The sequence below is a fragment of the Lynx canadensis genome, chromosome B1 (assembly GCF_007474595.2).
Source record: "Lynx canadensis isolate LIC74 chromosome B1, mLynCan4.pri.v2, whole genome shotgun sequence".
NCBI classification, from domain to species: domain Eukaryota; kingdom Metazoa; phylum Chordata; class Mammalia; order Carnivora; family Felidae; genus Lynx; species Lynx canadensis.
The window spans coordinates 202,211,938-202,239,556 of record NC_044306.2 but is presented as its reverse complement, the minus strand read 5'-3'; the positions used below and the strand labels follow the sequence as shown (position 1 = coordinate 202,239,556).

Here is a 27,619-nt window from a genome sequence, read left to right as displayed (position 1 = left end):
GAGGGGGTGGGGGACAGAGCATCTGACGCAGGCTCTGCACTGTCAGCATAATTCAGGGCTCGAACCCATGAACCGTGAGATCATGACCTGAGCTGAAGTCAGATACTTAACAGACTGAGCCACCCAGGCGCCCCTGGCATTTCATTTTCTGAATTTTTTTTTAATGTTTTATTTATTTTTGAGACAGAGAGAGACAGAGCACGAGCAGGGGAGGGGCAGAGAGAGAGGGAGACACAGAATCCGAAGCAGGCTCCAGGCTCCGAGCGGTCAGCACTGACGCGGGGCTCAAACCCATGAACCCCGAGATCGTGACCTGGGCCGAAGTCAGATGCCCAACCGACTGAGCCACCCAGGCACCCTGATATTTCATTTTCTAGACCCGGAGACTGGGGCTGCCTTGTTCCCTCCATGCAAAGAGGTGTGGGCAGGCCTGAGAAGGCAGTGCCCCTCTCCTGACACCTATCACAGACACCGACAGGACCCTCACCCCCCAGGCCAGGCCTTGCTCCCTGATAGACACAGCTGACCACTGCCACCCCCATGGGAGTATCAGTCACCCCAGAACCAGCTCCTACCCTCACAGTCTCAGGTGGTTGGTAAGAGACTTACTAAGGACAATGGTCCTGGGACGCTTGTGTGGACTTTGCTTAAGCCAAGCCCTGTTCTGAGCACTTGGCAAGTAGCACCTCATTTCATCCCATCAACCATACTGTGTAGACGCTGCTTTTACCCCCATTCCGCCGAGGAGAAACCAGGGAACCAGGAGGTTCAGAACTTGGGCAAGGTCCTGGGGCTGGTGGGCTGTGGGCTGGGCCCAGAGGCGGGCCCAGCCGCGACTCTCCAGCAGGAGAAGGAGAGGAGCCGACCGACCCCCAGGCCGCCCTCCTGCCCAGCCCTCACTGCTGTCCCTGCCCGCCTCCAAGGCGGACGCCCGTCCCGTGGGTCTCGGGGTCTTTTGAAGCAGCTAGTGCATGCCTCAGTGGGCCCGTCAGCCCCTTCAGCCTGACCACAGTGGGGGTCAGCTCAGTCCTGAGGTATGTGGGGTACGTCTGCAGGTATCAGAGCGGGGACGGAGGCCGGAGCACTCTGTAAGCCTGGACCTGAATTTGGCTTCGCTGTCCGAGGTCCAGCAGGAATCAGGGTCCATGCTTTCGAAGGCGGGGGGGGCATGGGCTTCCCTTGGGGGCCACGCGAAGGGGCCTGGGGAGGCTGATTCCATCCAGAGTGGATGTGGAGGGGCAGGGTGATGCCCCGGCCCCCTCTCCAGTCCACCCTCAAAACGACCCTGTGTGAGTCCCTATGGTGCCATAACAAGTTACCACAACTGAGCAGCTTAAAACAACAGAAATTTATTCCCTCACAGTTCAGAGGGAGAAAATGCAAAACCAAGCTGTCAGCTGGCCGTGCTCCTATCTGGAGGCTCCAGGGGGAGAAGGCTTTCCTGGCCTTTTCCGGCCTCTCTAGAAGAGAAGGTGCCCCCGCTCTAGCCCCAGCCTCTGCCTGTGTCCCCATATCTTCTCTGACTCTGATGCGGGCCCTGTGATTACATTCTCCCACCAGGAGAATCGGGACAACCTCTCAAAATCCTTAACCACATCTGTGAAGTCGCTTTTGCCATGTAAGGTGACAGTCACAGGCCCGGGGAGGGGACACCTTTGGGAGCCATTGTGCAGCCCCTCCCCCCCACGGTGGCAATTGTGAACAGTCAGATATCTCCTCGATTGCTGCCTCCGTTCACAGCCGAGACGCCTGGGCTCAGCCCTCCCTGAGGTCCCCTCACTGGGGGATGTGGCAGAGCTGGACTGAGTTTGGGGACACCCCAGCCCAGGCACCATCCCCCAGGCTCCCCTGCAAACGCAGGGTGACCAGAGCAAGCCCAGGGAGGAGCCCGGGCTCCTCACACGCAGGCCCAGAGCAGGTGCAGCGGGGAGGTGCAGGTGCGGGGCAGCTGTGGGCATCATTCATTCAGGGGGACCTGCCGCTGGCTGTGGCATTCATTCCACGCGGGGAATGTCGGCTGAGCCCCTGGACCACCACAGCCCGCCCACCCCCAGACCCTACCTTCCACCCCCACCGGCATTTCCAGGCTAAACATGCAAATCCTCAGACGACCCGTGCAGCCAGGGGGTCCTGTCTGTGTTAAAGACGCAGCCGTCCCCCTGCTGCTTCCCTGTCCCTGTGCTGCCTGCAGAGAAGTCTCGCCCGATCAGAGCGCTGACCAGTGCTCCACGAGCCCGTGTCACCTCCGGCCTGCCCCGAAGGCCCTGCCCAACCCAGAAGCCCCCTCACTGTACGTCCACCGCTACGTGCATCATCTCGCTAACCTTCCCGTCCACCGCCTTTACAGGCCAGGAAATTGAGGCTCTGAGGAGCCACGTCCCAGGCTGCCTTGTGCAGGAGCAGAGCTGTCCTGCCCGGCCTCCCCGTAAAGGCCTCCCTGACCTCATGGCCTCAGAAACCCAGCTCTGGCCTTCCCTCACTGCTTCTGCTCTTTTCATTTCCAAAGGCGGGCACCGCCCGCGGGCCGGCCCTGGCACCTTCCTGGGTACCTAGGACCCTCCTGGCTGGTGACAGAGGATTTCCCGGGCTCTGCGCTGCTCTGACCTCTCCTTGAAAGTCACCAGAGCAACCGTCAGGGCCCATGGGTCAGCCTCACGCTGAACAACCACGGGGCTCTGGGTTCTAATCCCCGCTGTCACGATTCCCCTTTCCCGTGAGGAACCCGGTCTGTCCAACTGAGTCCCTTTCAGTGACACTCAGCTGCTTCTTGGGAAGCGGTCAAGCACATAGGGCCTCTCTGCCCCGGAGCGTCCTCTGACCTCGTTCTGGGGCCCTAACGTGGCCACAAAGCAGGCACAGGTGTGCAAATGGGTCCTGTCACAGAACCTGGCGGGGTGTCTCCGTTCCACAGCCGGGTGGGGGGCGGGCAGGAGACACGCTCAGACCAAGAAAACCAGAAAGTGCATCTCAGATGACAGACCGAAGCCAAGTCAAAACCAAATAAACCAAACAACCAGCAGAGGAGGGGGACTGCTCACCACTGCCTTCCGACGACCCCACACCACGGAGAGATTCTTTCCCGGCTCCCCAGCGCCCACCACCCCCGGACGGACGCTGTCTGTAGAGCAGGGAGAAGGCAGACATGTCCACACAGGTGCCCAAGCCTTTCTCCCAAGTCCCAGCTGGCCCTTTAGACACAGCCGTCCGAATGGATCACGGAGGAACCAGAAAGGGTGTCGTGGGAGAGGCGGTCACGTCGCACGCGGTGGCCGGGAGCCCGGCTGTGCCGACCGGGCAGCCGTCCCGGTGTCCTCTTACCTTTCTCTTGTTCGTGGGGCAAATGTAGAAGTTGTCGATGACCGTGGTGACACCGGGCTGCAGGGTGAGCTTGGTGTAGGACGTCCCGAAGTCCGAGGACCTGGGGGGACAGGACGACAGACAGGCGTCAGCGAGGTGTCCCTCCAGCTGCAGGTTTATCCAGCCCGCGTGGGCGCAGCGCCCCAAGTCAACCTCTCCCCCGGAGCAGGATGCCGCAGGTGACAAGGGAGGAGACTGGGCTCCCGCAGGGTCGCCGAGCACGCGCTCAGGTCTGGGAGCTGGGCGGGGAGTCGGTGAATGCCAGCCAGACTCCCCACGGGTCGCCTCCTCCTTGGACTTCCGCAGTGATCTGCCCCGACCCTAAGTCTATCTTAGCCCGCTTGCTACACGCGTGTCTCCACGTTCCTCACCGTGTGCTGAGGCCTCACAGGAGCCCGTCTGCTCCTCCGTTTCCCTCTCTGCACCCCGGGCTCCTCCGGGGAGCCACACCCTCCCCCCACCCCCACCCCCACTGACCACACAGCCCGGAGACTGTGGGTGACAGCGGGCGGTGCCCGGGCTCCGGGAGCTGCTGGGAACCAGGCCCCAAGCCAAGCCCTGCATCGACCGGCGAGCACCAGCACCACCACTGGCTCTACGCGGGGGACCAGCTGAACCGCGGGCCGGCCCCTCCTCGCCTGTGCGCCCACTGTCCTGTCTGTGGAGTGACAGGTGCAGGGGAGAATGTGGCTCCCCACCGCAGCGAGACGGGGAGAGGTCACCAGGGCAATTTCACATCTGTTGCTTGGAAGCAACTGACACATCAGGACGTGGAATCGATTCCATGTCGAAGCTTAAAATCTCCGTGACCCTGAAACCCCATTAAAACGTGCTGGGGGGGGGGGCCTGGGGGGCTCAGTCGGTTGAGCGTCTGACTTCGGCTCAGGTCATGATCTCGCAGTGCGTGAGTTCGAGCCCCGTGTCGGGTTCTGTGCTGACAGCTCGGAGCCTGGAGCCTGCTTCCGATTCTGTGTCTCCCTCTCTCTGCCCGTCCCCTGCCTGCTCTCTGTCTCTCAGAAATAAATAAATGTTAAAACAAAAAACAAAACAAAAAAACGTGCTGTGATTGTGAAGCAGGCCCGGCTGTGAGCTGGAGGCTCACAGGCCTCAGGGTCACAAGGTCCTTCCCAGACCAGGGCAGAGAGCAATCTCTGCCTCCTGACTCCCAGGGGAGGCTGGTGGGGGCCAGTCCCCTCCGTGGGGCAGCCAGGAGAGGATCGGCTGAGCCCCTCCCTCCCTGCCCTTGGCCTCCCCGGGGAGACCCTGCTGGAGGGGTGATTAGAGATGCACTTACTCTCAAAAAATCAGAGAATTGGTTTGCTTTGGGAAGCAGGGAGCCAGGGCCCCAGTAGCAGAGGACTGACCCAGAGACCCAGGAAATGCCAGTCTCCACAGAAACCAAACGCCGTGTTTCCAAGCTGGATTCGTGGAAACCTCTGAGCCTCATGACCCCTCTGCTCTCCTCCCAGCAAGCTGGGTCTAAGACCTGCCCATTGGTTCTGCCTCCCAGAAACCTTGCCATCCATCCACCCCTTCCCTCCATCCCCGACACACGCCTGCCTCCGCCCAGCTGCCTCCCCAGGATCAAGACTCCTCCCCGTCCCCACCCAGGTCACAGGAGCCTGCTGACCCCTGCTCGCCCCAGGGCACCTGCTGGTGCGGGCTGCGGGGGGAGCGGGTCTAGTGAGGCAAGGGGAGGGGGTGCTAAACAGGAAACATGGCAGCAGCCGGTGTGATCCGGGCGGGAATGGGGGGTCAGTGGGACTGCGGTCTCAGAGGGGCAGGGAAGGCCCCTCGGACACGGTGATTTGGGGCAGAGGCAGGCAAGGAAGGAAGAGAGTGCTTTGCGCCTGGCTGGGGGAAAGCCATTTGTAGCCGGCTAAGTAATGTCCCCCCAAAATTCACGTCCACCCAGAATCTGTGAATGCGACCTGATTTGCAAACAAGGCCTTTGCAGATGTATTATGGTGAGGTCAAACTGGAGGAGGGCAGGTCCAGATCCAAGGATTGGTGTCATAAGAAGAGGGGAATTTGGACACACGGACACACAGACACACAGCCGAGGCCAGCAGGAGACAGCCTGAGCCGCGTCTGGCCCACATAGGACCCCACCTCTCCTACTGTGCATGGGGCCTGTCTCTTGCCAGGCCCCCACGTACGCAGGGGGAGAGAAGGGAATTCATTGCCGTGGATAAGTCTGGGAAATAGAAAATGACTTGTCTCAGAGCCCAGCTGGTCAGTGGGGGCAGGCCAGAAGCTGGGACCTCTGCAACTGTAAACCTAATGCGGCCTCCTCCTGAAGTCGGTGCAGATCACACGGTCAGTGAGGACAGCGGTCACCAGGATCATCCAAGAATCGCACCCCCAGGCATACAGCTAGTGCTCAATAAATGCTTCCTGGATTCCTGTGGAGGCGCTCTGGTGTCAGAGCTGGAGGCTGTGTGACCTCTGGTGAGCAGGTTGCCCTCTCTGGGCAGCAAGGGTTTCCCAGGGAAACATGGGGATTAGATGTGATCACGTCCCAGCACGGGCACCGGCCCTCAGTGGCTCTACCCCCACGGGCCCTTTTCTCAGCTGCCCCCACGACCCCTGAACCCCTCCGTGCCAGGCCCTCCCCCAGGGTGACCTTCCTCCGCACTCTGCACCCCCACCCCCTCCAAGTCCTCCTCAGGCGCATCTGGGAACGTGGAGCCTGATTATTCCAATCTGCATTTATTCAAATTAAAAATAAAAACCCAGGCTCTGAAACCGGGCAAACAGAACAGGGCAGGCAAGCAGGCGCAGTTGGAAAGTCGCTCTTTGCAAATCGGCTGCTTAATTGCTGAGTGTTTGTACATATTCACTTTTTAAAAAATAATTTAATTGAGCCATTTTCATACTCTATAATTATTTCATTGGCAGGGACATATGTTCGGCTCCCACCCCTCCCCGTGGTGTAGATGAGCCCCTGTCTCCCACCCATCTCCCCCCGGAAGGCCAAGGCAGGTGCGAAAGGTGGGGCCCGCCTTCGCGGCGGGGGCCCCTGCGGGGGCACGGCCTTGGGTGAGGCCTGGTCTCCGTGAGAGGCGGTTTCTTTATCTTTGAGTGACCGATGCGGGTCTGTAACGGGCTGATGACACAGTGGCAGAGACACCTGTGTGATATTAGAGAGGTGAGGAAAGCGAGCTGGAGGCAGGCTCAGGGTCATGGCCGTGGGGTCCCTGTGGACCTCCCCCTGGTGGAGGGTGCACTTGTGTGTGGACCCAGCTGTGTTCTCTAATGATCACGATGCTGTGCGTACGTGCTGACAGTTAATTTGCACAGGCGCACCCCAATGCCCGCCAGTCACTGTCGTGAGAGCGCAGACATCCTCTCCTGCCTCCACATTCCCATCAAGCAGGACGCGCTGCTAACGTGTGGTTCAGCGTTCAAGGGCTCCCGGGAGCGTCTCCGTTGTAACGAAGAAAGAGGGTCCGGGGGCCAGGCCTTGATCTCCCCGGAAACGCTGGCCGTGCAGGGAGGGCAGGGCCACTGCTGGTCGCTGGGTTAAGTTGCTCTGATGTAAAAACTTGCTTCACGTGGATGCCAGCAGCAGATGCTCTGCCCGGTCGGCCGCTCCGGGGTTCCCTGTATGCCGGCTCCCCCCCAGCGGGCCTATGTCTCCATCGCCACCTCTCCTCTTTTCTTTGACCTCGCTGGACCCACCCTGGGCCGAGAGGTTGCTGGAGCTGCACGGGTGCTGGGGACTGGCTCTCGTTCTGCACCGGTCAGGTGGCAGGGCATCCCGAGAAGACCCCTGTCACCGGTCCAGACGGTCAGAATTACCACCTGCACTTTATACCTGGGGAAACTGAGGCCCAGCTAGGAAAGGGACGTGTCCAGAGTCTTACAGGGGTGCAGAGGCGTCCTTCACGGGCTCTCCCACCGGACGTTAGGGGTACGATCTCGCAGCTGAAGCGGTTCTGAGCTTTGGTCAGATTGCGGCCGTGCACGGTGTCTGTGACTGGGTGATGGGAAGGAACGGACTCTGAGCCAGCTTCACCCGGGGGCTGGTCTGGTTCTCGGCACTGACAGCTCACGGGACCCCTGGCGGGCTTTGATTTGCTGCCGGGTCTCATACACGGACCCAGGATCAGCGGAAGAGAATTATGGCAATAAGGGGGGCACTTCCAGGGCTGGTCAAGTCATCCAGAAAAAATCCAGGATGTGGCTCGAGATTCTGCATGTGAATTGGGGAGTCAGGGCCATGCTAGGGGGGTGAGCTGAGGAAGAAAACAGCCCTGGCCCCGGGGGGAGCACAGCATGGTAGGGCGGGGAGCACCCTTGTTCGCCATGGCTGCTGGCGGGATCTGAAGAGCGGGGCCCCTCTGACGGAAGGGCCTGGGGGAGGGGGCGTCCAGTGACACCACACGCTCAACACGCACTGGATGCCAGGTTCTGGGCGGACACACGGACTCAACTGACACAGGAAGACCATTCGAACGGGAGCATGCCTTCCCATTTTACAGACGGGGAAACCGAGGCTCAGAGAGTATGAAAGGATCGCTTAGCACTTAACCACCAGTAACTACAGGAAACCCAGGCTGTGCGCTGAGTGATGTCCCTGGATGTGTTCGCAGGGCACGGCACCCACTCCACGCGGCTGGACCTTCTGACTCCATTTCCCTTGCAGAGCCTGGCGGCCAACGCTCTCCAACGTGCGGGCAGTTGAACACGGACCGCAGCCTGTCCCACCCAGGAAGCTGCACCTCTGTTGCCCGCGGGTTTTCGCAGCAGCATTAACTCGAGCCCGCTGTGCATCAGCCCGGGCCGTATTCCCAGCCGGCCAAGAGGGAGGCGAGCAGGAGGGGGCTTGAGATTCTCCGCGTCTGAACGCACAGCGAGCAGGGTCCCATGGCCGCACGGGGCCAGAGCCTGCCTCTCTGAGCCTGTCCTCCAAGCTTGTCCCCCAACCAGAGCATCCCCTCGTGGTTCCCAGCCGCCTGCCGCGGCACCAAGGATGCCGTGTGCCCACAGGTGGCAGGGGTTGTGACGTTCGCCGGCGGATCTTTCCGGAATGAAGCTGGGCCGGGCAAGGCCCGCTCCCAGACACTGCCCCCGCCGCTCTACCAACACCTCAGGGATGGGAGTTGGTGCAGGGCCCGGGAGCCGATGACCCCGCGGGACAGCTCGCGCAACGCTTCTGCTCAAGCTGGCTCCTGGCCACCGCTGTTCGTCACGCCATAAAGGGGACCCATCCTTTCCAGTGAGTCCCTGTGTTATCCTTAAAAATCCTGATGTGAGTGAACGCCCTCAGTTCACGAGGTCCTTTCGACAAACGTCTCCCACGCACCTATTACGTGCAAACTCTGTGCTGGGCACGGTGCACGGAAGCGGACGGGCAGGGATCTTGGGCAGCTGGCCGTGCCTCCAGGAGATGCTCTGTACCGTGTGTGTGCTCTCACAGAAGCCTGTAAGTGTGCCTGTGGGGTCTGGGAGGCCTCGCAGAGAATCTGAAAGGGGAAGGAGGAGGAAGAGGCACCCGATAAGGGGGAGTGGGGGCTGGCCGTCGGCCCCGAGCGCCGGCTGGGGGGGCTGGGTGCTCCGTGCAGAGGCAAGGAAGGAGTAGAGGCGACAGCGTGGCCGAGGCCCACAGCCTCACACAGCGGAGTCCGGGGGAAGCACCAATAACGCTCTGCAGTCCCCATCCAGGATGGGCCACCTGCGCCCCCAGGGTGAAGACACTCGGGGGCTTGGCTCATCTAATCACATCCCAGCCAGTGGCTCTCAGTGTGCAAACGAGAAACATGAGATACCAAGAGGTGAAGTCATCCGCCGGGGCTCAGAGAGGACGAAGCTACAGGCTCTATGTGACTCGAGTTCTAAATGACGCCCACACCTTGTACCTCCTTCCTGCTCTATAGAAAGGAAGGGGACATAGGGGACACCATGGGTCTGGCTGGCTTTATTTCTGGAGGTTTTTTTTTTCCTTTTAAAGTTTATTTATTTTCAGAGAGAGAGAGAGAGAGCACGAGTGGGGGAAGGACAGAAACAGAGAGAGAGAGAGAGAGTCCCAAAAGCAGGCTCTGTGCCACCAGCACAGAGCCTGATGTGAGACTTGAACCCACAAACCGTGATATGATCTGAGCCGACATCAACAGTCGGACACTTAACCGCCTGAGCCACCCAGGCGCCCCTACTTCTGGAGGTTTTAACGCGGCGCAAGGCGGGACCTTTGCAATAGCTCTTTTCCCAGCGGAGGAGGGGGCACTCTTTAGAAGTGGGTTATGGCCATCAGGCTAAATGAGGCCCGTGGCCCTGGACGTGTCCCACGGGCGGGGCTCACCCGGCACACATTCCTGCTTTTACAGCCGTTCTGCAAGCCCTCAGCTGGGCACATGTCCGAAGGCGGAGGCGGGTGAGTGAGCCGGCCTAGCCCAGGCCTCAGGCTGGGAGAAGGCGGGGCCATCTGTAGCTGCAGGTGCAGGGGTGGGAGGTGTCAATTGCCCGGAAGTCTCACAGGTGCAGGCAGAGGGCACCCCTGAAGCTGACCCCAGGTGTGGCTCACGGACCAGCAACCCAGGGACCAGACAGGACATCGCCGTGTCTTCAGGGTTAATTGAGGAAGTTGTTTCCGATGGGGCACTGGAGGGGCCTGGCTGGGTTTATGCCCGGGGGGAGGTGACGGTCTGATAGTCATGACCTGGTGGGCGTGTGGAGGGGCTGGGGGGGGGGGGGGGGCAGCGTGGGTCGCTCTGCATTTTGTCGGGACTGCCACACGAGCACCTCGTATGAACGGGACAGGGTAGTCACTGGCCAGGAGCAGCCCTGCCCAAGGCCAGCCCTTCCTGCCAGTGCCCAGGGTGAAGCACACTGATGCATGCCCTCCCCCAGGGAACCGGCTGATCTGGGAGCGGGCCAAGCCCCTCTGAGGTCCAAAACTGTCATTTCAGACAGAAAACACCCAAACAGAATAAGACACACAATACCACAGAAAGACGTTGCTACAGAACAGACAATGTGGCCCCGAGGAGCCGTCCAGCCAGCAGCCGCCTTGTCCTGGAACAGGGTCGGTGGGGCCGCGGTGAGAAAGCCCCAGCACGGCGGGGCTTACACGAGCTGCTACGCCAGAGGTCCGGGCTTGGCTCTGGGGCTGGGCCAGGTTAGGCTACCCTTCTGACCTGAGTCTACCCTTTGGAAAATTCCAGAAGTTCACCAATCCACTTACAGTAACATTTCCTTCTTGATAGGCCTACACATCCTCCACTCTTCTCGGAATCATTTAAAGATAAGAGGACAATCTGGGGCGCATTGGTTAAGCGTCCGACTTCGGCTCAGGTCACGATCTCACGGTCTGTGAGTTCGAGCCCCGCGTCGGGCTCTGTGCTGACAGCTCGGAGCCTGGAGCCTGCTTCGGATGCTGTGTCTCCCTCTCTCTCTGCTGCACCTCCACTCCCTAGTGTTCTCTCTCTCTCTCTCTCTCTCTCTCCCTCTCTCTCTCTCTCTCTCTCTCTCAAAAATAAATAAACACACACAAAAAAGAAGATTCTGCTTCAACCATCGACTGGGCCCCTTCATCCCTCCATGCCCGTCCAGCCCTTGTCCGCATGTGATTATATTTACAGTATCGCAATTTCAGCATGCACACGACATTCGTTCTGATTTTAGCACGAGATGGTTGGCATTTCTGTTGGCCGTGTGGCATTTCCATCCAGGCCACGCAGCATTGCTGATGGGTTTTTCATTAGCCTGAACCTACGTTAGGCATTTCTACAAGCACTGAGTGATGCCCTGTGCTGTGCCCTTTGGAAATGCACTTGTTCCCCGTGCACTGCCGTCCCCAGCCCTTCTGCCCTTCGTAAACAACATCTTCGCTACTTTAATCTCTGCTGGATTGTTCCCCAGGGTTACATCCCAAGAGCGGGGCTCTTCTGTGAAGTTCTGAGCTTCTGTGGCTCTTAAAAAATGTGTTTTTGGACCTGAGAACATCATCCGACTCAATACCTTAAAAATGAGGGTCCTCACTTATTCTTAGGGGGTCCTGGCACAGAATGACAACACTTTTCTATGCCAATCCATCCGATTATAGAATCTGACGCCTCTACATTGAGTTTTTGAATGACTGGGGAGTATTCCCAATGTCTGCCACAGGCAGCCTGAATGACATATTAAGCATTAGCGGATGAGATCCGGGCGATCTGGAAGCGAATTCCATTTCTGAATGCTACGGGGAGTATTTTAATACAAAGTACAGAAATGAAATAAGAAATAGACACAACACTCTCCATTTCAGTGAACGTCAAGGAATTTTGTAAGTCATGAAACCGGGGATATCGGGTTGAAAAACAAATTTTCACGGCAAAAAGTTCCTGGAAGGTAAACGAAGGCTGATTCGATGGCAAAACTGAATAGCTGAACCCAGGGGCCAACAGACATCCGTTTCCAGACTGGGTCCCCAAAGACCCCTCTCTGGGCCGAAGTTGACAGACCGGGGCTAGCAGAACGCCTCCACCCTTGTCGGATTTTGGACCTCGGACAATCCGTCTCTATGTGAGACTGAAGTCGTCTGTGTTATCAGATGAGATAATAGGAATGGTGACAATAACTCATCATTCCCCCATATGTCAAGCCCCATGAGAACCAAATGCTTTGCACATAACAGCTCACTTTACAGTCCTCCCAACACCCCTACGAGGTAAGGAAGGGCGGGTAGCACCCCCACGAGGTAAGGAAGGGCGGATAGCACCCCCACAAGGTAAGGAAGGACGGGTAGCACCCCCACGAGGTAAGGAAGGGCGGGTAGCACCCCCACGAGGTAAGGAAGGGTGGGTAGCACCCCCACGAGGTGAGGAAGGACAGGTAGCACCCCCGCGATGTAAGGAAGGGCGGGTAGCACCCCCACGAGGTGAGGACGAGGAGGAGACGAGACAAAGAGCACGGAAGGAACAGAGGAGCTGAGTGTGGCCGCAGAGCCCGGCCCAGCCCCCAGCCCGTGAGCTCTGTGCCACCCCACGCGGCCCCCAGTCCTCGCCAGCAGCCAAGGACGGTGCAAGACGAGAGAGGCATCTCCAACCTGCACTCGCAACTCCAGCAACGAGCAGGGTTCAGGGGGAGCCGGGACCCGCTGGGGAAGACCGAGGCTTCCTGTGAATCGGGAATTGTCTCCTCGAGGGCCGAGGGCTAGGGAGGGGCGTCTCCCGTCCCTTCCAGAAGCAGCCTCTTCCACATTCTGGGGCTCCTGGGGGGCCTGGCAGCATCATGTGCACCCGGGGACGGGCCTCCCAGCTGGCAGGAAGCTCTCCGGGCCCACATCACCCGTGTTCTCCAGCTGATCACACCTGCGGAGGGTGCTGGCCAGAGGCCCCCGTTCTCCAACCGGAGCGAGTTTCCTCTCCCCCCCCAAACGATGCGAGTCTCCCTCCGGACGACCCCCACTGGGTCCCCACACCCTCGGGATGAACGCAGAGTCCCCGACAGCAGCAGACCAGTGGGAAGGCCGAGGAAGGCACACGGGGAGGGGTGTGTCAGCCCCCTGTCCGCACAGGGGGGAGGCAGGGCTGGGAAGAGAGCCAAGGTGAACTCAGGGCAGAGCCTCAAGAGGTGAAGGCACACATCGCCTGCCGGCCTCCCACCCCGCCACGCGGTCTCCTCGTCTGCACGCCGACGGCTGCCGGGGACACCTGCCCCCACCGTGATAGACTTCCCATGACGCCCCTGACAGCCCCTCACAGGCCAGCACTGTGTCCGACCCGCTCTCCAGCCAGCTCCTCGCCCGAGGCCTGCGTGAAGCAGGGGCCAGTGAATGCGGCCGAGTGAGTGCACGGACCAACCAACCACCCAGGCCTGACCCACAAGCTGCTAGCCCTACGCGGGCTCTCGGCACTTGACCTCACTGTGGGAGACAAGCGGGCCCTGAGGCCTCTAGGCAACCCCCCCCCACCGCCCCCACCCCCACCTCTCCCATGAAAAGGACACCGGCCCAGAGAAGGGCAGTCACTTCCTCAAAGTCACACAGCGGCCGAAGGGCCCAGGGAGCCACTTTGACTGAGATCTCCTGGCCCCAAGCAGAGCTTTTCTGTCCGGGAGACTCCAGACTGTCCCAGGCAGCCCGCTGGAGAGCAGAGGTCACGACCCCTTCTCCCTCCTCCAACCTAGAAAATGAGACAGAACCAGACCCCTCATACCATGCAAACGCCAAAGACGTCTTGGAAGCTCATCAGGAGACTGAAAACAGTACATAAAGGCTCATGCCTACAGGATGCGGGCCCTTTGCAGCAGCAGCCCCGTCTGTCTGTACCCACGGGGAGCCGGCAGGACAGACAGACAGCCACACCCCTTCTTCCAGCTTACGGCGGCGGAGGCAGCTCCGTGGCCACCTGGTCAACCCTGCCAGCCCACCGCACCAGGCGCCCCCGGGAGAGAGCGGGCCGGGGGCTGAGGCCTTGGCTCTCCGAGGGTCCGCGGCGGACCCCCGGGGAGCTCTCCGGCCCCCTCCAGAGCCCCTTCTAGGCCAAGCAGGTGGCAAGCCCCAACGAGGGCCACAGCTGTGCCCAGCCCACCTCCTACGAGATGCCCCCACGCCTACAGCATTATTCCAAGTCTGCCGCGTGGTCAGGTGGAGGGGGTGTGGTTACAGGTTGAAACCACCGGTGGCATGACCTTGAGCTGCTCGCTCGCCTTCTAGACCTCAACTGTCCCTTCTGTACAGTGGGGACACACCTCCCACCCAGGGCCATCCAAGTGCTAACCGAAATGACAGACACGAATGAGCATCCCAGCACGGCGTCTGGCCCAGAGCGCCCCGACCGCCTCCCTCCTCCTTCCCCTCCGTGAAGCAGAAGGTGCTCGGCGGCTGTGCGAGGTTGGCCCAGTGGGTCTGGGTTGTCCGCACCCTCCGGAGAAAGGTTAGGCCCTTGACTGGCCCCTGGAAGGTCCCGCCTGGGAAGGCTGGCTTTGCCGGCCCGAGGCCTCCGGCCAGCCAGCCAGCGCGTGCTAACGATGTGATTACGGTAGGGGTCTTGGGTCAGGCAGTATGGCTTTACTTCTGGAGGGGCTGGAGACGGCCACGGGGCTACATGGCCAACCTCAGTAAAAGCCCTGGCACCCAAGCTCCCCTGCTTGTCAGTACTTCCTAGGTGTCATCACGTGTCATTGCTTGAAGAGCTCAGCACTGTCCCAGGCAATGCGGCCTGCGCATGGAGCCCGTCTCTGGGCCTTTGCACGTGCTGTTCTCCCTCCCAGATGCAGACAGGGACCGACTCCCCACTGCATCCCAGGCTCTGTTCAAATATCCATCGCCGAGGAGGGCGTCCTGGGCCACCCACGCCTAGCTCTCTGCCCCTTAAGCCTGACTTCCAGCCGCAGCATCAGTGCTCCCTGACGTCGTACATGTATTTTGTCGATTTACCGTCTGGCTTCCCATCGAGAACATCAGCTCCTGGGAAGAGGGGAGCTGCACCACCTCCCCGCCCTGAAGACCCCACCTCTGGCAACTCCCCTGCACTTCTGTGCCAGGTGAGGGCCAGGGTCAAGTTTCCTAAGGAAAGCCCCCTTGTGCCCTGTGCCTTCTGAAAGTCCTCCCCTCCCCACGCCCTGTGCAGCACCCTGGGTGTGGCGTGGTCCGGGCACCTGGGCTGTGCCCCAACCCCTGCAGCACCGTGGACGCGGCAAGACGCGGCCCCCACCCCTGTGCCCCCCGCCCCCCACCCGAGCAGACAGTCGGTGAAAGTCTGTCACGAAATGACCCAGCGAGGCCCAAACCGTTTCTGCAACGGCACCGACAACAGCAAACACGTGGCAGGGCGCCGCCCGCAGCCCCAGCTTCCTGATGCGGTCTCTGGGTTCGGGCCGTCGCCCCGCCTGCACCCCACGAGCTCCCCGCAATAACTTCGTGTGCCCTGCTCTCCGGGCGGGAAAACCGAAGCAAGTGGAAGTTGGCAGGATATAGTCTCCAATGCTCAAGACTCCCGTTAGAGGGCTAAATAGTGACGAGATGCCTTAAAGCAGGGGACAGTCATGCGTCCCCGAGGCGGCGCACCAGTTAGCGGGCTCGCAGAACTGACTGCTCCCACCGCAGGTCCGAGGGGCCGGGGGAGGCGGGCTGGGGGCGCTGCCGAGCGCCGGGTCCTGCCGCGATCCCCTCCTCGGGAGCGTGTGGCGGTCCCCATCCCACAGGCAGGGCCTGCCTCCCCCTCCCCTGTGTCACGGCGTCCCAGGCACACAGTGCTGCCGGTTCCTGCCTCGAGCCGGCCCCGGGGACGCACGTGTCCTGGCTCCCCGAACTCCGGGCCACGCGAAGCCGTGTTCCCCCTCCTAGGGGCGGTTCCGCCATCCCAGCGGGGGAGGGGGGTCCTGCCGGTCGCTGGCCTGGTGGCTGCGACTGGACTCCCCCACGTCTGCAGCAGAAGCATTTTTACAAGTCACGTAACAACCGCCTCTAGCACGGGTGGTCCTATTTTTCCAACTTGTGCTCCCCACCGGGAAAACAGGATCCCACGTCAGACACTGGGAAGCCAAGGCTCAGAGAGGTCCAGTGACTTGCTGAGAAGCCCCCAGCAAGGAGGTGAAGGGGCAGGTGGGCCCAGGTCTATAGATCCCACAGCCCGCGACCTCCCCGGTCTGTCTGCATGGGAAGCCTGGTTCGGGTCCTCAGCGTGGCTTCTGGGCCCAGGGGCGGTGCCAGGCGACTCTCCCACACCCTCTCGCCTCACCTCGCCTCGCCTCGCCTACAGCCCCTGCAGGGGCCGGAGAGCCCTCGGTGGGACAGCTCCCGTGTTGGAAAAACGACTCCACCCCCAGGCCGGGGTCCTGGCCTTACAGAGATGTGGGGTCCCACACTTCCAGTGGGGCTCCCAGAAGGACAGCCACACCCGCGTGAGCGCCTGTCGGTACAGGACGGGGTCTTCTCCTCCGTGGGAGCGTGGAAGAGGCCAGCGACCATGGGCCTGAGTGGGGCGCGGAGGGGATGGGGGAGGGGGAGGGGAGGTCCTGCCCTTGGAAAGCCAGGGGGGCAGGTACGAAGATACCGGCAGAGGTGGGGTCTGATTCTGTGGATCCCCACTCTAGACCAGTGAGGGGCACCTTGTGGGCTTGTTTCTGGTTGACCCGCCCCCAGCCCTCTAGTCCTGCCCACCCACTTTCCTCAACGAGCCTCCGTCCATCCATCCATCCAACCCTGTTTCTGTCCACCGCCCACCCGTCTGTCCATCCATCCATCCATCCATCCGTTCTTCCTTCTTTCTGTCCAACCCATATGCTGCACATTCCTGGGCACCTGCTGTGTGTCTGGCCCCGGGCTGGGCGCTGAGGTGGGGTAACAGTGATGCTTCAGGGAGGCTCCAGCACCAGGAGCACAGGGGACGTTTGATGAGTGACTGACTGAGCCTTTCAGACGCCCTCTCAACTGCCCTGCCGGTGCATGCCATCACGTCTCCTGGATCCCAGGGCCCGCTACTGGGTTGATTCCAGAATGTGACTCAACTTCTATTTTAAAAACCCCAGGATGTCACCGTGCTGTCCTTCACAGGAAGCATGTAAATGAATCCTCCACGGGAGGACCCTGTGTGTGTTCCCACAACAACCTTGCAAGGACCTGCTAATGGTGAACATGAACCGTTCGGGCCCCAGGGTGATGTCAGTATCCGTTTCCCTCCCCACTGAGGGGTATTCTTCCTGAGGACAGATTCTCAGCTGGAGCCGGGCCGAGCCAAAGCTTGTCTGGATTTTCTGCGTCTGAGCATCCGGGGGTGCGGCCGGCAGCTAAGGCCGGAGTTCCGGACAGAATGAAGGCGGGCTCAACTTTGCAACAACATGAAGAAACGGGCTGTTCGGGCTTTGGCCCAGCCCCCCGGGAGCACCGGCAGGCCTCCGTGCGCACCTGCAGCCACGGTTACCGCGGTCTGTCCCTCGGTCCCTCTGGGCGCAGACCTCCGGCTCTCTTTATGCAACTCTCATTCTGTCTCTGTCTCTTTCTGTGTTGGTGTCTCTGCGTGTGTCCTTTCGTCACCTAAGTCTCAGAGTCCGTCCAGTGGCAGCTCTGAACGGTCTCTCTTGGGGCCGTCTGTCTCTCTCCACGTGTCTGATTTTCTGTGTGAGCTATCCTGTCCTTCATCCACCCCCTCCCACCTTCCCCATTCCCTTTCTCCTGAGATCATCTCAAGAGTAGATGACCCATGATAGAAAGTTCTGGGGACAGGGTGTGGCCAGGGCTCCTGATCCTGGGAGCTGATGCCGTGGAGGGATAGTCAGATGATAAATGAGTAGAAGAAACGTATATTGTCAGGGAGAGCAATGGATCACAGAATAAGGAGCAAAGATTGGGGGGGGGGGCAGGGACGCTGCTATTTCAGGCAGAGCGGTCAAGATGCTCTCCCAACGAGGTGACATTTGAACAGAGACTGAAACACCCTGGGGAGTCAGTCCATGTGGGTGTCCAGAAACAAGAGCAGCACATGCAAAGGCCCTGAGGTAGGACACCCAAGCTGCCTTTCCTGGGCAGGATGTTTATAGAACAGGACGCAGCTCCTCCCCAGCTTCCCCGCTCAGGACCACTGGCTTCCAGCGATCTGGAATCGGACCATTATCATGAAGCTAGGACGCTCAGCTCTCCACTTCAGCCGGTCTGGCCAACTTGGTGACTGGCAGGGCCAGGGGCCTTCCTGGGAGAAGGCAGCAGGAGGACGCCACACACACTCACGAGCTGCTGACAGCTGGGGAGGGCAGGGGCAGCTGTCCTGTCTCGGGGACTCAAGCAGGACTCTCCCAGACAGGACTCGGGAACGTTCAGTAGGGACGGCCTTGGCCTCCTTCCATCAGCTCAGGCTCCCCTGACATTCCCACACTGTGGCTGCAGGGGAACAGAAGGCCTTTTTGTCCACATCCGTTTCAGTCTGGGGCTGTGGCCACCGCAAGGCCGCGAAGCCATCCAGCCGCTGGCGGAAGCCCCACATTGCGAGACATCTGTGCGCTCGCTTCAAACCGCGCGCCCACGCTAATAAGGCAAATAAACACGGCATTTAAAGATCAGAGGCAGCACCGCCGCAGCCTATTAAATTAAATTCACCGTCAAGGGTGAGAGAGAAGATAAACTGGGATTATGCTAGTCATGGCAATTTAAAAAAAGAAAGAAAGAAAGAAAGGAACATTTAGAGAGAGCTGTGATTTCACAGTCCCTGAAGCGGTGGTTCGGGAGGGCAGCTCGGCTCCCAGGGCTGGGCCCTCTTCCTGGGACAAAGCCTGTCCCCTGGGCCACACCCATCAGGCAAGGAGTCGCACAGGACCGCATAGAACCACGTAGAACTTTCTCTCTGGGGCCCAGTGGGGCCACCGTCAGGAAGGCAGGCGCGGCTTCCCTGGCCTCCCCATGATGCCGGTCCTCGACTGGGCCTCCCCAGCCACCCCTTCTTCCTGGGGCTCACCCAGGTCTTTTTTTTTTTTTTAATATAAATTTGTTTTAATTTTTGTCAACATTTATTTACTTTTGACAGTGAGAGACCTAGCGTGAGCGGGGGAGGGGCAGAGACAGAGGGAGACAGAATCGGAAGGAGCCTCCAGGCTCCGAGCTGTCAGCACAGAGCCCGACGCGGGGCTCGAACCCACGATCCGTGAGATCCTGACCTGAGCTGACGTCGGACGCTTAACCTAGCCACCCAGCTGTCCCTCACCCCAGGTCTTTGAAGTTTCCCTCTTCCCACCTGGGAAGTGGGTAGGGCAGGAAGCCCTCAGGGTCTCTCAAGGTCCCCCCGTTTGTGCAGTAAGAATGGCCTTGAAAATGTTTTCCCTGCCCTGCCAGCCAGTCTCCCGCCCCCACCCCCCCACACACCCGTCCCCTGCCCCCTACTCTGCTCTGAGCCACGGGAGCCGGACCCCACAGGCCACCTGTCCCAGGCCATCCGATGTCCTGCTGGGCTCTGCTGTGGCAGGCTCTGTGGGGGCTGGAGGAGGGAGGGAGAGAGAGAGAGAGAGAGAGAGAGAGAGAGAGAGGGTGGGGGAGAAGCCGGGGTACTTCTCCCTCTCCCTTCTGCTTCCTGTCCTGTCTCCGGCAGAAACCGAGTCGTCTCCCAGGCTTCAGCTCCCATCCAGCAGGCCCACCCCGACCCCGGCTCCTGCTGGGGGGCCTGGACCCCGAGCTGCAGGAAAGCCACCAATCCCTTCACCCCTTGGCTCTAGAGGCGGCAGTGAGGCCCTGAAGTCCTAATCCCTGGGATCAGGGTGCCTGGGAGGGCCCCTCGGCCTCACCCATCACTGCGCCGTGCTGACTTCCTGGCTGGGCTTTGACATCTGTCGCCTCCAAAGACAGGAACAGTGACCCACAACGTGTTACCGTATGGGTTCAGTGTGCTCACCGCGGCCCCTGGGTCCTTTACCGCCCACACGAGTCTCTTCCCCAGGACACAGCTTCCCAATGACTCACTTCTCGCCAGCCCAACTGATGTCAGCCCTTTCTTCCTTTTCAATGCTGTCTTCTTTCTACAATGTTCTCTGTCCTTTTTTTTTTTTTTTTTTTTTTTTTCAGTATTGGGTTTAAATTCAATCCTTTGGGCCTCTCCTCAGAGCTCAGATGCACAGGACAGCCAATTTTTTCATGCAATGAAAACAGCTTTGTTGTTTTATTATATAAATCACACTTGTGTGCGGCAGAAACCCGAGCAACGGGTACATATACAACAAAGGAAGCGTAAAGAGCGTGAAATCCCACCACCCTGACGTTTTCACTCTTGTAGGCGCGTCGGTGACGGGCAATGGTGACTCCCCTTATGCGCCCCTCCCTCCCCCTCCCTGCTCCCTTTCTACAAGTTTCACAAAATTCAGTCGCCCCTCCTGACCTCCACTCACAAAGCTTCCCTCCATCCACATCCAGACAACCAGCCCCCAACCAGACATCGCAGCGAGAACGCTTTCAGACTGTTCTCTGAGCTCACGTACACACACACACACACACAGAGACCTCTGCACACTAGTCTTTTTTTTCCTGTTGGTTTGTTTTGTTTCATATTAAGCAAGGTATTATTTCTTACCCTCCATCTTGCTTTTCTCACTTAATCCAATGTATCTCAACAAAGTGGGTGTAGAAGGAAGGTTCCTCAACGTAACAAAGGCCACATAGGACAAGCCCACAGCTAACACCATCCCCCGTGGTGAAACGCTGAAAGCTTTTCCTCTAAGATCAGGGACAAGACAAGAATGCCCAGTCTCAACACTGTTTTTCAACTTAGTATTGGAAATCGTAGCCATAGCAATTAGGCAAGATAAAGAAATAAAAGGCATCCAGGTTGGAAAAGAAGAAATAAACCTTTTGCTGTCCACAGAGAACACGATATATATAGAAAACCCTAAATACTGCATCAAAAAAAACCTGTTAAAACCAATAAAAGAATTCAGTAAAGCGGCAGGATATGAAATTGACACCCAAAAATCTGTTGCGTTTCTATCACTTATAAGGAACTATCAAAGAAATTAAGAAAATAATCCCATTTACAATTCTGTCCAAAAGAAGAAAATGGGTAGGGGGACGCCTGGGTGGCGCAGTCGGTTAAGCATCCGACTTCAGCCAGGTCACGATCTCGCGGTCCATGAGTTCGAGCCCCGCGTCGGGCTCTGGGCTGATGGCTCAGAGCCTGGAGCCTGTTTCCGATTCTGTGTCTCCCTCTCTCTCTGCCCCTCCCCCGTTCATGCTCTGTCTCTCTCTGTCCCAAAAATAAACGTTGAAAAAAAAAAAAAAAAAAAGAAGAAAATGGGTAGGAATAAATTTAACCAACGAGATGTAAAGACCTGTGTATTAAAAACTTCAAGACATTAATGAAACAAATTGAGGAAGACACAAATGCATGGGAAGAGATTCCATGCTCACTGCCTGGACGAATTAATATTGTTGAAATGTCCATGTTGCCCAAAGCAATCTACGGATTCAATGCAATCCCTAGCCACATTCCAATGACACACTTCACAGAAATAGAACAAACAGTCTTAAAATCTGTGAGTTAACACAAAAGACCCCGCATAACCAAAGCGAACTCGACAAAGAACAAAGCCGGAGGCATCACGCTCCCTGATTTTGATCTATATTACAAAGCTACACTAATTAAAACAATATGGCATCAGCACAAAAACAGACACATAGATCCATGGAACAGAATAGAGCCAGAAATAAGCCCAGGCACGTATGGTCAGTTAGTTTACAACCAAGGAGGCAAGACTATACACTGGGGAGAGGACAGTCTCTTTGATCCATGGTGCAGGGAAAACTGGACAGCCACAGGCTGTTATAAAACCGGACCACTCTCACACTATGCAAAAAGCCAACTAAAAATCAGTTAAAGACTTGAACGTAACACCTGACACCATAAAACTCCTGACAGAAAACATGGTCGGTAGGCTCCTTCACATATTCTTGGCAATGATTGTTTTGAACCTGACACCAAAAGGAAGGAAGGAAGGAGGGAGGGAGGGAGGGAGGGAGGAAGGAAGAAGGAGGGAAGGAAGGAGGAAAGAGGGAGGGAGGGAAGGAAGGAAGGGAGGGAGGGAGGGAGTAGGGAAGGAAGGAGGAAGGAAGGAAAGAGGGAGGGAGGAAGGGAGGGAGGAAGGAAGGAAGGAAGGAAGGAAGGAAGGAAGGAAGGACAAAGGAAGGAAGGAGAGAGGGATGGAGGGGGGAGGGAAGAAGGGAGGAAGGAAGGAAGGAAGGAAGGAAGGAAGGAAGGAAGGAAGGAAAAAAGGAAGGAAGGAAGGAAGGAAGGAAGGAAGGAAGGAAGGAAGGAAGGAGAGAGGGATGGAGGGAGGAGGGAAGAAGGAAGGAAGGAGGAAGGAAGGAAGGAAGGAAAAAAGGAAGGAAGGAGGGAGGAGGGAGGGAGGGAGAAAGGGAAGGTGGAAGGGTGGGGGGAAGGAGGGAGGGAGGAAGGAAGGAATGGAGGGAGGGAAGAAAGGAGGGAGAAAGGGAGGGAGGGAAGGAGGGAGGGAAGGAGGGAGGGAGGGAGGGAGGGAGGGAGGAAGGAAGAAGGAGGGAAGGAAGGAGGAAAGAGGGAGGGAGGGAAGGAAGGAAGGGAGGGAGGGAGGGAGTAGGGAAGGAAAGAGGAAGGAAGGAAAGAGGGAGGGAGGAAGGGAGGGAGGAAGGAAAGAAGGAAGGAAGGAAAAAAGGAAGGAAGGAAGGACAAAGGAAGGAAGGAGAGAGGGATGGAGGGGGGAGGGAAGAAGGAAGGAAGGAAGGAGGAAGGAAGGAAGGAAGGAAGGAAGGAAAAAAGGAAGGAAGGAAGGAAGGAAGGAAGGACAAAGGAAAGAAGGAGAGAGGGAGGAAGGGAGGAGGGAAGGAAGGAAGGAAGGGAGGAAGAAAGGAAGGAGGGAAGGAAGGAGGGAAGGAGGGAAGGAAGGAAGAAAGGAAGGAAGAAAGGAAGAAAGGAAGGAGGGAAGGAAGGAAGAAAGGAAGGAAAAAAGGAAGGAAGGAGGGAGGAGGGAGGGAGGGAGAAAGGGAAGGTGGAAGGGTGGGAGGGAAGGAGGGAGGGAGGAAGGAAGGAATGGAGGGAGGGAAGAAAGGAGGGAGAAAGGGAGTGAGGGAAGGAGGGAGGGAGGGAGGTAACCCAAGGCTGAGGGTGTAGGAGAAATGGGTGAACTGTTTTATCTTGTTTCATTTTGTTCAAATAAATTGAATTTTTAAAATAATACGACGTGGAAACCGCTCCAGGTTGACAGACGGCGTCCCTCTCGCCACCGCCCAAGCATCCCTGGTGTGGGTTCATGTGCCCAAGGTGCCCTGTCTACAGGCATCCGCTTTGCCCCCCGTTGCCCGGCTTGTTGTGGTCACAATCAGGCTGTAAAACATCCCGTGGGTGGAACCCTGAATCCCGCCGCGGGGGAGCCAGCAGCGAGGGCCGAGAAGGTTCCGTGTCCACTTCCCTCGGGGGACAGGCCAGCTGGCCCTCCTCCAGCCGCACCTGCTCCCTTTCCCGGGGCTCTCTCCATCCTGGGTCCTTGGGGGCTGAGCATCTTCTCACCTGTTCACAGGTGCAGGGCTCTGCTCTTCTGGGAACACCCACCCACCTCCCCAGCTTTTCACATCCTGCTGCCCCCAACGTACAAGAGCTTTCCAGAAACACACCGGCGACAGTTACTGGGTATTAATCCTGCCTTCGTCAGACGTGTGGCGTTCCTCGTCAGTCCCTTCTATCTGTTGGTTTTGGCTTACAGCGTTTTCGCCTTACGCGCAGTTCTGTTTCATACGTCAAATGTGTCTTCGCTTTCTCTTCCAGATTCTGGGTTTCCTGTCTGGCTGAAATGACTGTGTACATCCTCCCGACTTTTCTCACTATATTTGGGTTTCGTTCACTTCTATTTCCTCGACATACCTAACATTTATTTTGGCACAAGGCTTCAGCCCAGAGACCCAATGTCATATTCTCCCCCGGTCCCGCACCAAAGACAGGGTGTAACCTTTCTGTTTTCCACCGAAAGTACCAAATGGTCGGCCAACGGCCTCTTTTCCCCACTTTCTCGCTGTTAATTGTGTGATCTCTGTGCGCGTGGGTGTGTCGGCTGGGGTCTAACTCAGGGCGCCCGCCCGCCTCATTGACAGACTATTTCCGAGGACAGCAGCGTCGCGGTAAGTTTTAAACGTTTCTAAACAAATTTCCTTTCTTTGATTCCTTTTTTCTATTTTTAGAAAATTTCGCTATTCCTGAGCAGCTCTGCTTACAGGAAGTTTAAGAGAATTTTATCCACCTTCGTTTTTATACAGTAAAGCATCTACGTCTCTGGTTCAATCACCATTGGCTCTGAAACGCCACAAACCTCGATTAAAGCAAAAATGCTCAGAAACACTTCATTCTAGCAGTCAGGACCTCCTGCCAATTACTATGGGGGATTCTTTCTTTTTTTAAAGTTCATTTGTTTGCTTTGAAAGAGAAAGAGAGCTGGGGGGGGGGGGGGGGAGAGAGGGGAACAGAGAGAATCCCAAGCAGGCTCCATGCTATCAGCACAGAGCCCAACGCGGGGCTCGGTGTCACCTCGCGACCTGACCCGAAATCGAGTCGGATGCTTAACTGACTGAGCCACCCCGGTGTCCCCACGGGGCCTTCTTTTGACTATTAGATGCTGGTTCATTCACTGGCTTGACGAATCCAGTAAAAACTAACTGCGCTTGGAGAAAATATTCCTCAACTCTTTACACATGTAGGTCAATACAGTCTGAGGCTTACAACACTTACTAGACTGCTCTGTTTCCTGTGTTTGGTTTGTAACTGTGCGTTGGGGAATGAGCGTCTATTTATCCCGCTAAGATCTGTTTCAGGCTCTGCTGCCTCCAGGAAGCCCTCCCTGACCACATCAAGTCTCAGGCAAAGTTTACCGGGCTCCTACTCAATGCACACTTGGCACACTTTATAGATGTAATTCATGCCTCCCAAGAACCCCAACGAGGTCAGAAATAAGGACTCCCCCTTGAGAGACAGAAGCAGGGTGGCTCAAGGAGGACAAATGACCAGCCCGGGGCCACACAGCCAGATCCCGGATTCCTCCCACTGTTCATCTTGCCACAATGGAGTAAGGTCTCAGTAGCATTAGCTGATGCATGAGGATGATGGACGGACGGATGGATGGATGGATATAGAGAAGGCATTTCTGTCTGCAGCTACTGGAAACTTCTAAGCAGAGAAACACAAATCCACTACCGTTGGGAGCAGGAGCTAATTCTCCCCCAGTGGGACCAATACAACCATGCCGTATGCAACTGGATGCCGCGTGCCTACCAAAGGCAACAGCCCCCACTGGTGCCATATTTAGGCCTCCATTTCCCACACGCTGTTTCCCGGCATTTGGGCAGTGGCTATCGGCAGTGCAGAGCCTGGGCTGTCCCACCGCCCTGCTGGCTTCCAGAAGCCTCTCCAGCCCCGGTGAATGCTTGCCTGGAGAGCAGGCCGCCGCACAGCCGTTGACTTCGCCCGGCACCCTCACAACAAACATGCGAGTGAGGGGCCATTCTCCCTATTTCACAGGTGGGGAAATAGAGGCTCAGCGGAGTCGGGATGTCCAACGGTCCATGGAGGTTGACTCTGGCACTAGGTGAGCCCAGGTGACACTCCTAGCCCAGGTGTCAGATGTGGGAGGACATCAGCAGGCCCGGGAGTCCACTGGGGCCAGGGGCTGACTTTGGGGACCAGCCCCAGGTGGCAGGGGAGGGTCTAGGCCAGGGGTGCCTACGGGGTCTGATCCACAGAGGGGGACCTCCTGAAACAAAGAGGCTAGGCCGGGGTCCAGCAGGGCCCCTCCTGTGTCAGGTGGACCAAGCTGTCCTCATGGGCACATGGGGATGGCAAGGCCCGTCTCTTGGGGCTGATGAGACAACTCAGCGAGACCTTCAGCAGACAGGCCCCAGGCGGCCCAGTGCCTGGCACCCAACAGGTGAGAGACACATGACAGGTCTCACCTCCTTTTTCCCTCGAGGACCACCCCCGCTGACACATTGGATCACCTACAGGCCACGTCAACACCCCTTTAAAATAAAGTAGCACTTCCCACGGGGGCTGTCATGCCTTATCTTTAAATTAAGTAGATCACAACGAAAGGAAACCTGACCGTCAATCCCTCGCCTCGAAGCTTCCATGGTATCAGCCTTTCTCAGCACATTTGATTCATCCTGTTTCTGCCGTGGGACTCACAGTCTGATTCTGGTGCCTTCCTTCATTCCAGATTTCCATCTTTTTGAACCTGATTTACTCGGCTTTACAGGAGAGGGCCTGGGAGTTCAGTCCTTTGATGGTCTCTGGGGTGGAATTTGTCCACTTCTAGAAGGAGCTGTGCACAGTAGGTCTATGGGAGGCACTGCCATGGCCACCAGACGGCCCCTGTGCATCCCTTCTCAGCACTGGACTCTCACAGCCCCTGGCAGTCGGGTCTCAGCCAGACCAGAGTAAGGAGGTGGCAAATCGTGACAGAAACATCATGGGTTCGGGGCCCAGGGCGAAACGAAAATGCCGACTCCTTGTTCGAAACTTACTCAAGATCTCAAGATGGTTAACGGGACATCACTGAGCAAGCACTGACCCCTGCGGAGTGTGGGGCCAAGGTCGCCAGCCCCGGGGCCAGCGGTCAGGTGGACGTGGGTTCAAATCCCAACAGGGCCACTTATTAACTGAATGATGCCAGCCGTTTCTGACCCCCCACCCCAAGTCTGGCTTCCCAGTTTATAAAACGAAGGGTACAGAAGGGTTCTGGAACGGATACCATCAAAGGAGCCGTGCATCACCTAGCAGACACCGAACACATCTCCGCGCCTTCTGCTCTGCGCCCCAGCAAGGTCAGGGGGCTGGAGAAGCACTGAGCCGAGTGCCAAGTCCGCCTGAAAACGGTCTAGGTCCTTCCAGCAAAGGTATGTGGGTTTGAGTCATGTTCAAGGACGAATGCCCGAGCACGCATTTCAATGGCCCGTGCAGATAGAAAGAGCCTCAAGCAGGAGCCAGGAGCCCCCACGTGGCATTGCCAGCCCCCTCCTGGTGGCTGAGCCCTGACAGGTGCACTGGAATGCCGCCCACCCTCACCCCTGCACCTGCAGAGCAGTGAGACCACCTAGTAGGGCCCAGGGTGCGGCCTGGAGGCTTCGAGGCCAGAGGTAGAGACACAGCACATCCCCAAGTCCTCCCGCTGCCCGGCCTGGGGACAGGTCCCACCCGGCAGAGTCAGACGGGGGGGCGGCTGGCAAAGGGAGGTCTTTCTCTTCAGGGCCCCAGAAGGCACCAGGGGCCTCGGAACCACCTCCTTCCCGATGCCTCCAGCCCGTGGTTCTCAGAGAAGTTTAAAAAGAGAAACACTGCAACGGGGGATCCGGGAGCCAGGGAGAGTCCCAGGCACCGCATGTGAACATCCATTCTGGGCCTGGGCTGGGCCTGGGGTCGCCACCACGGACCACAGGTCATTTCTATCTGTATCTGTACCTCCCTCGACCTCCACGTCCCTCCCCCACGGTGCCTGCCTCCGCAGTGCTCGTCCGCCTCCGTCTGTCCCCGTAACTAAGTCTGCACCTGCCGCCACCTGCCAAGGTTCAGGCAGGGACAGGTGCATCTATGTCGTCAGGCACCCTGCACTGTACCCGCCCGCAGCCGCCGCCATGTCCCCTCCACCCCCATCATACGCCCCCCCTCCCCCGGCTTTCTCTATGTTCCCCCCCCCCCCGCCCCCACCATACCCCTGCCCCCCCACCCCCACTGTACTCCGGCCCTACCGTCTCCATGTACCCCCGCCCCCACCGTACCCCTGCTACCCCACCCCCATAGCTCCCTCCACCCCCACCGCACCCTCCCGCCCCCATCATACCCCTGCCCCCCCACCG

At 58.2% G+C, this 27,619-nt stretch overlaps 1 protein-coding gene across 1 annotated transcript in view; it reads right to left on the bottom strand.

Annotated features, from left to right (window-relative positions):
* SORCS2 (sortilin related VPS10 domain containing receptor 2) overlaps nt 1–27,619 on the bottom strand; it is a 359,214-nt gene that overhangs the window by 132,461 nt on the left and 199,134 nt on the right. The window contains exon 3 of the mRNA XM_030314516.1: nt 3,319–3,418. Coding sequence (XP_030170376.1) covers nt 3,319–3,418 — 100 coding nt within the window. The remainder of the gene's footprint in view (nt 1–3,318; nt 3,419–27,619) is intronic.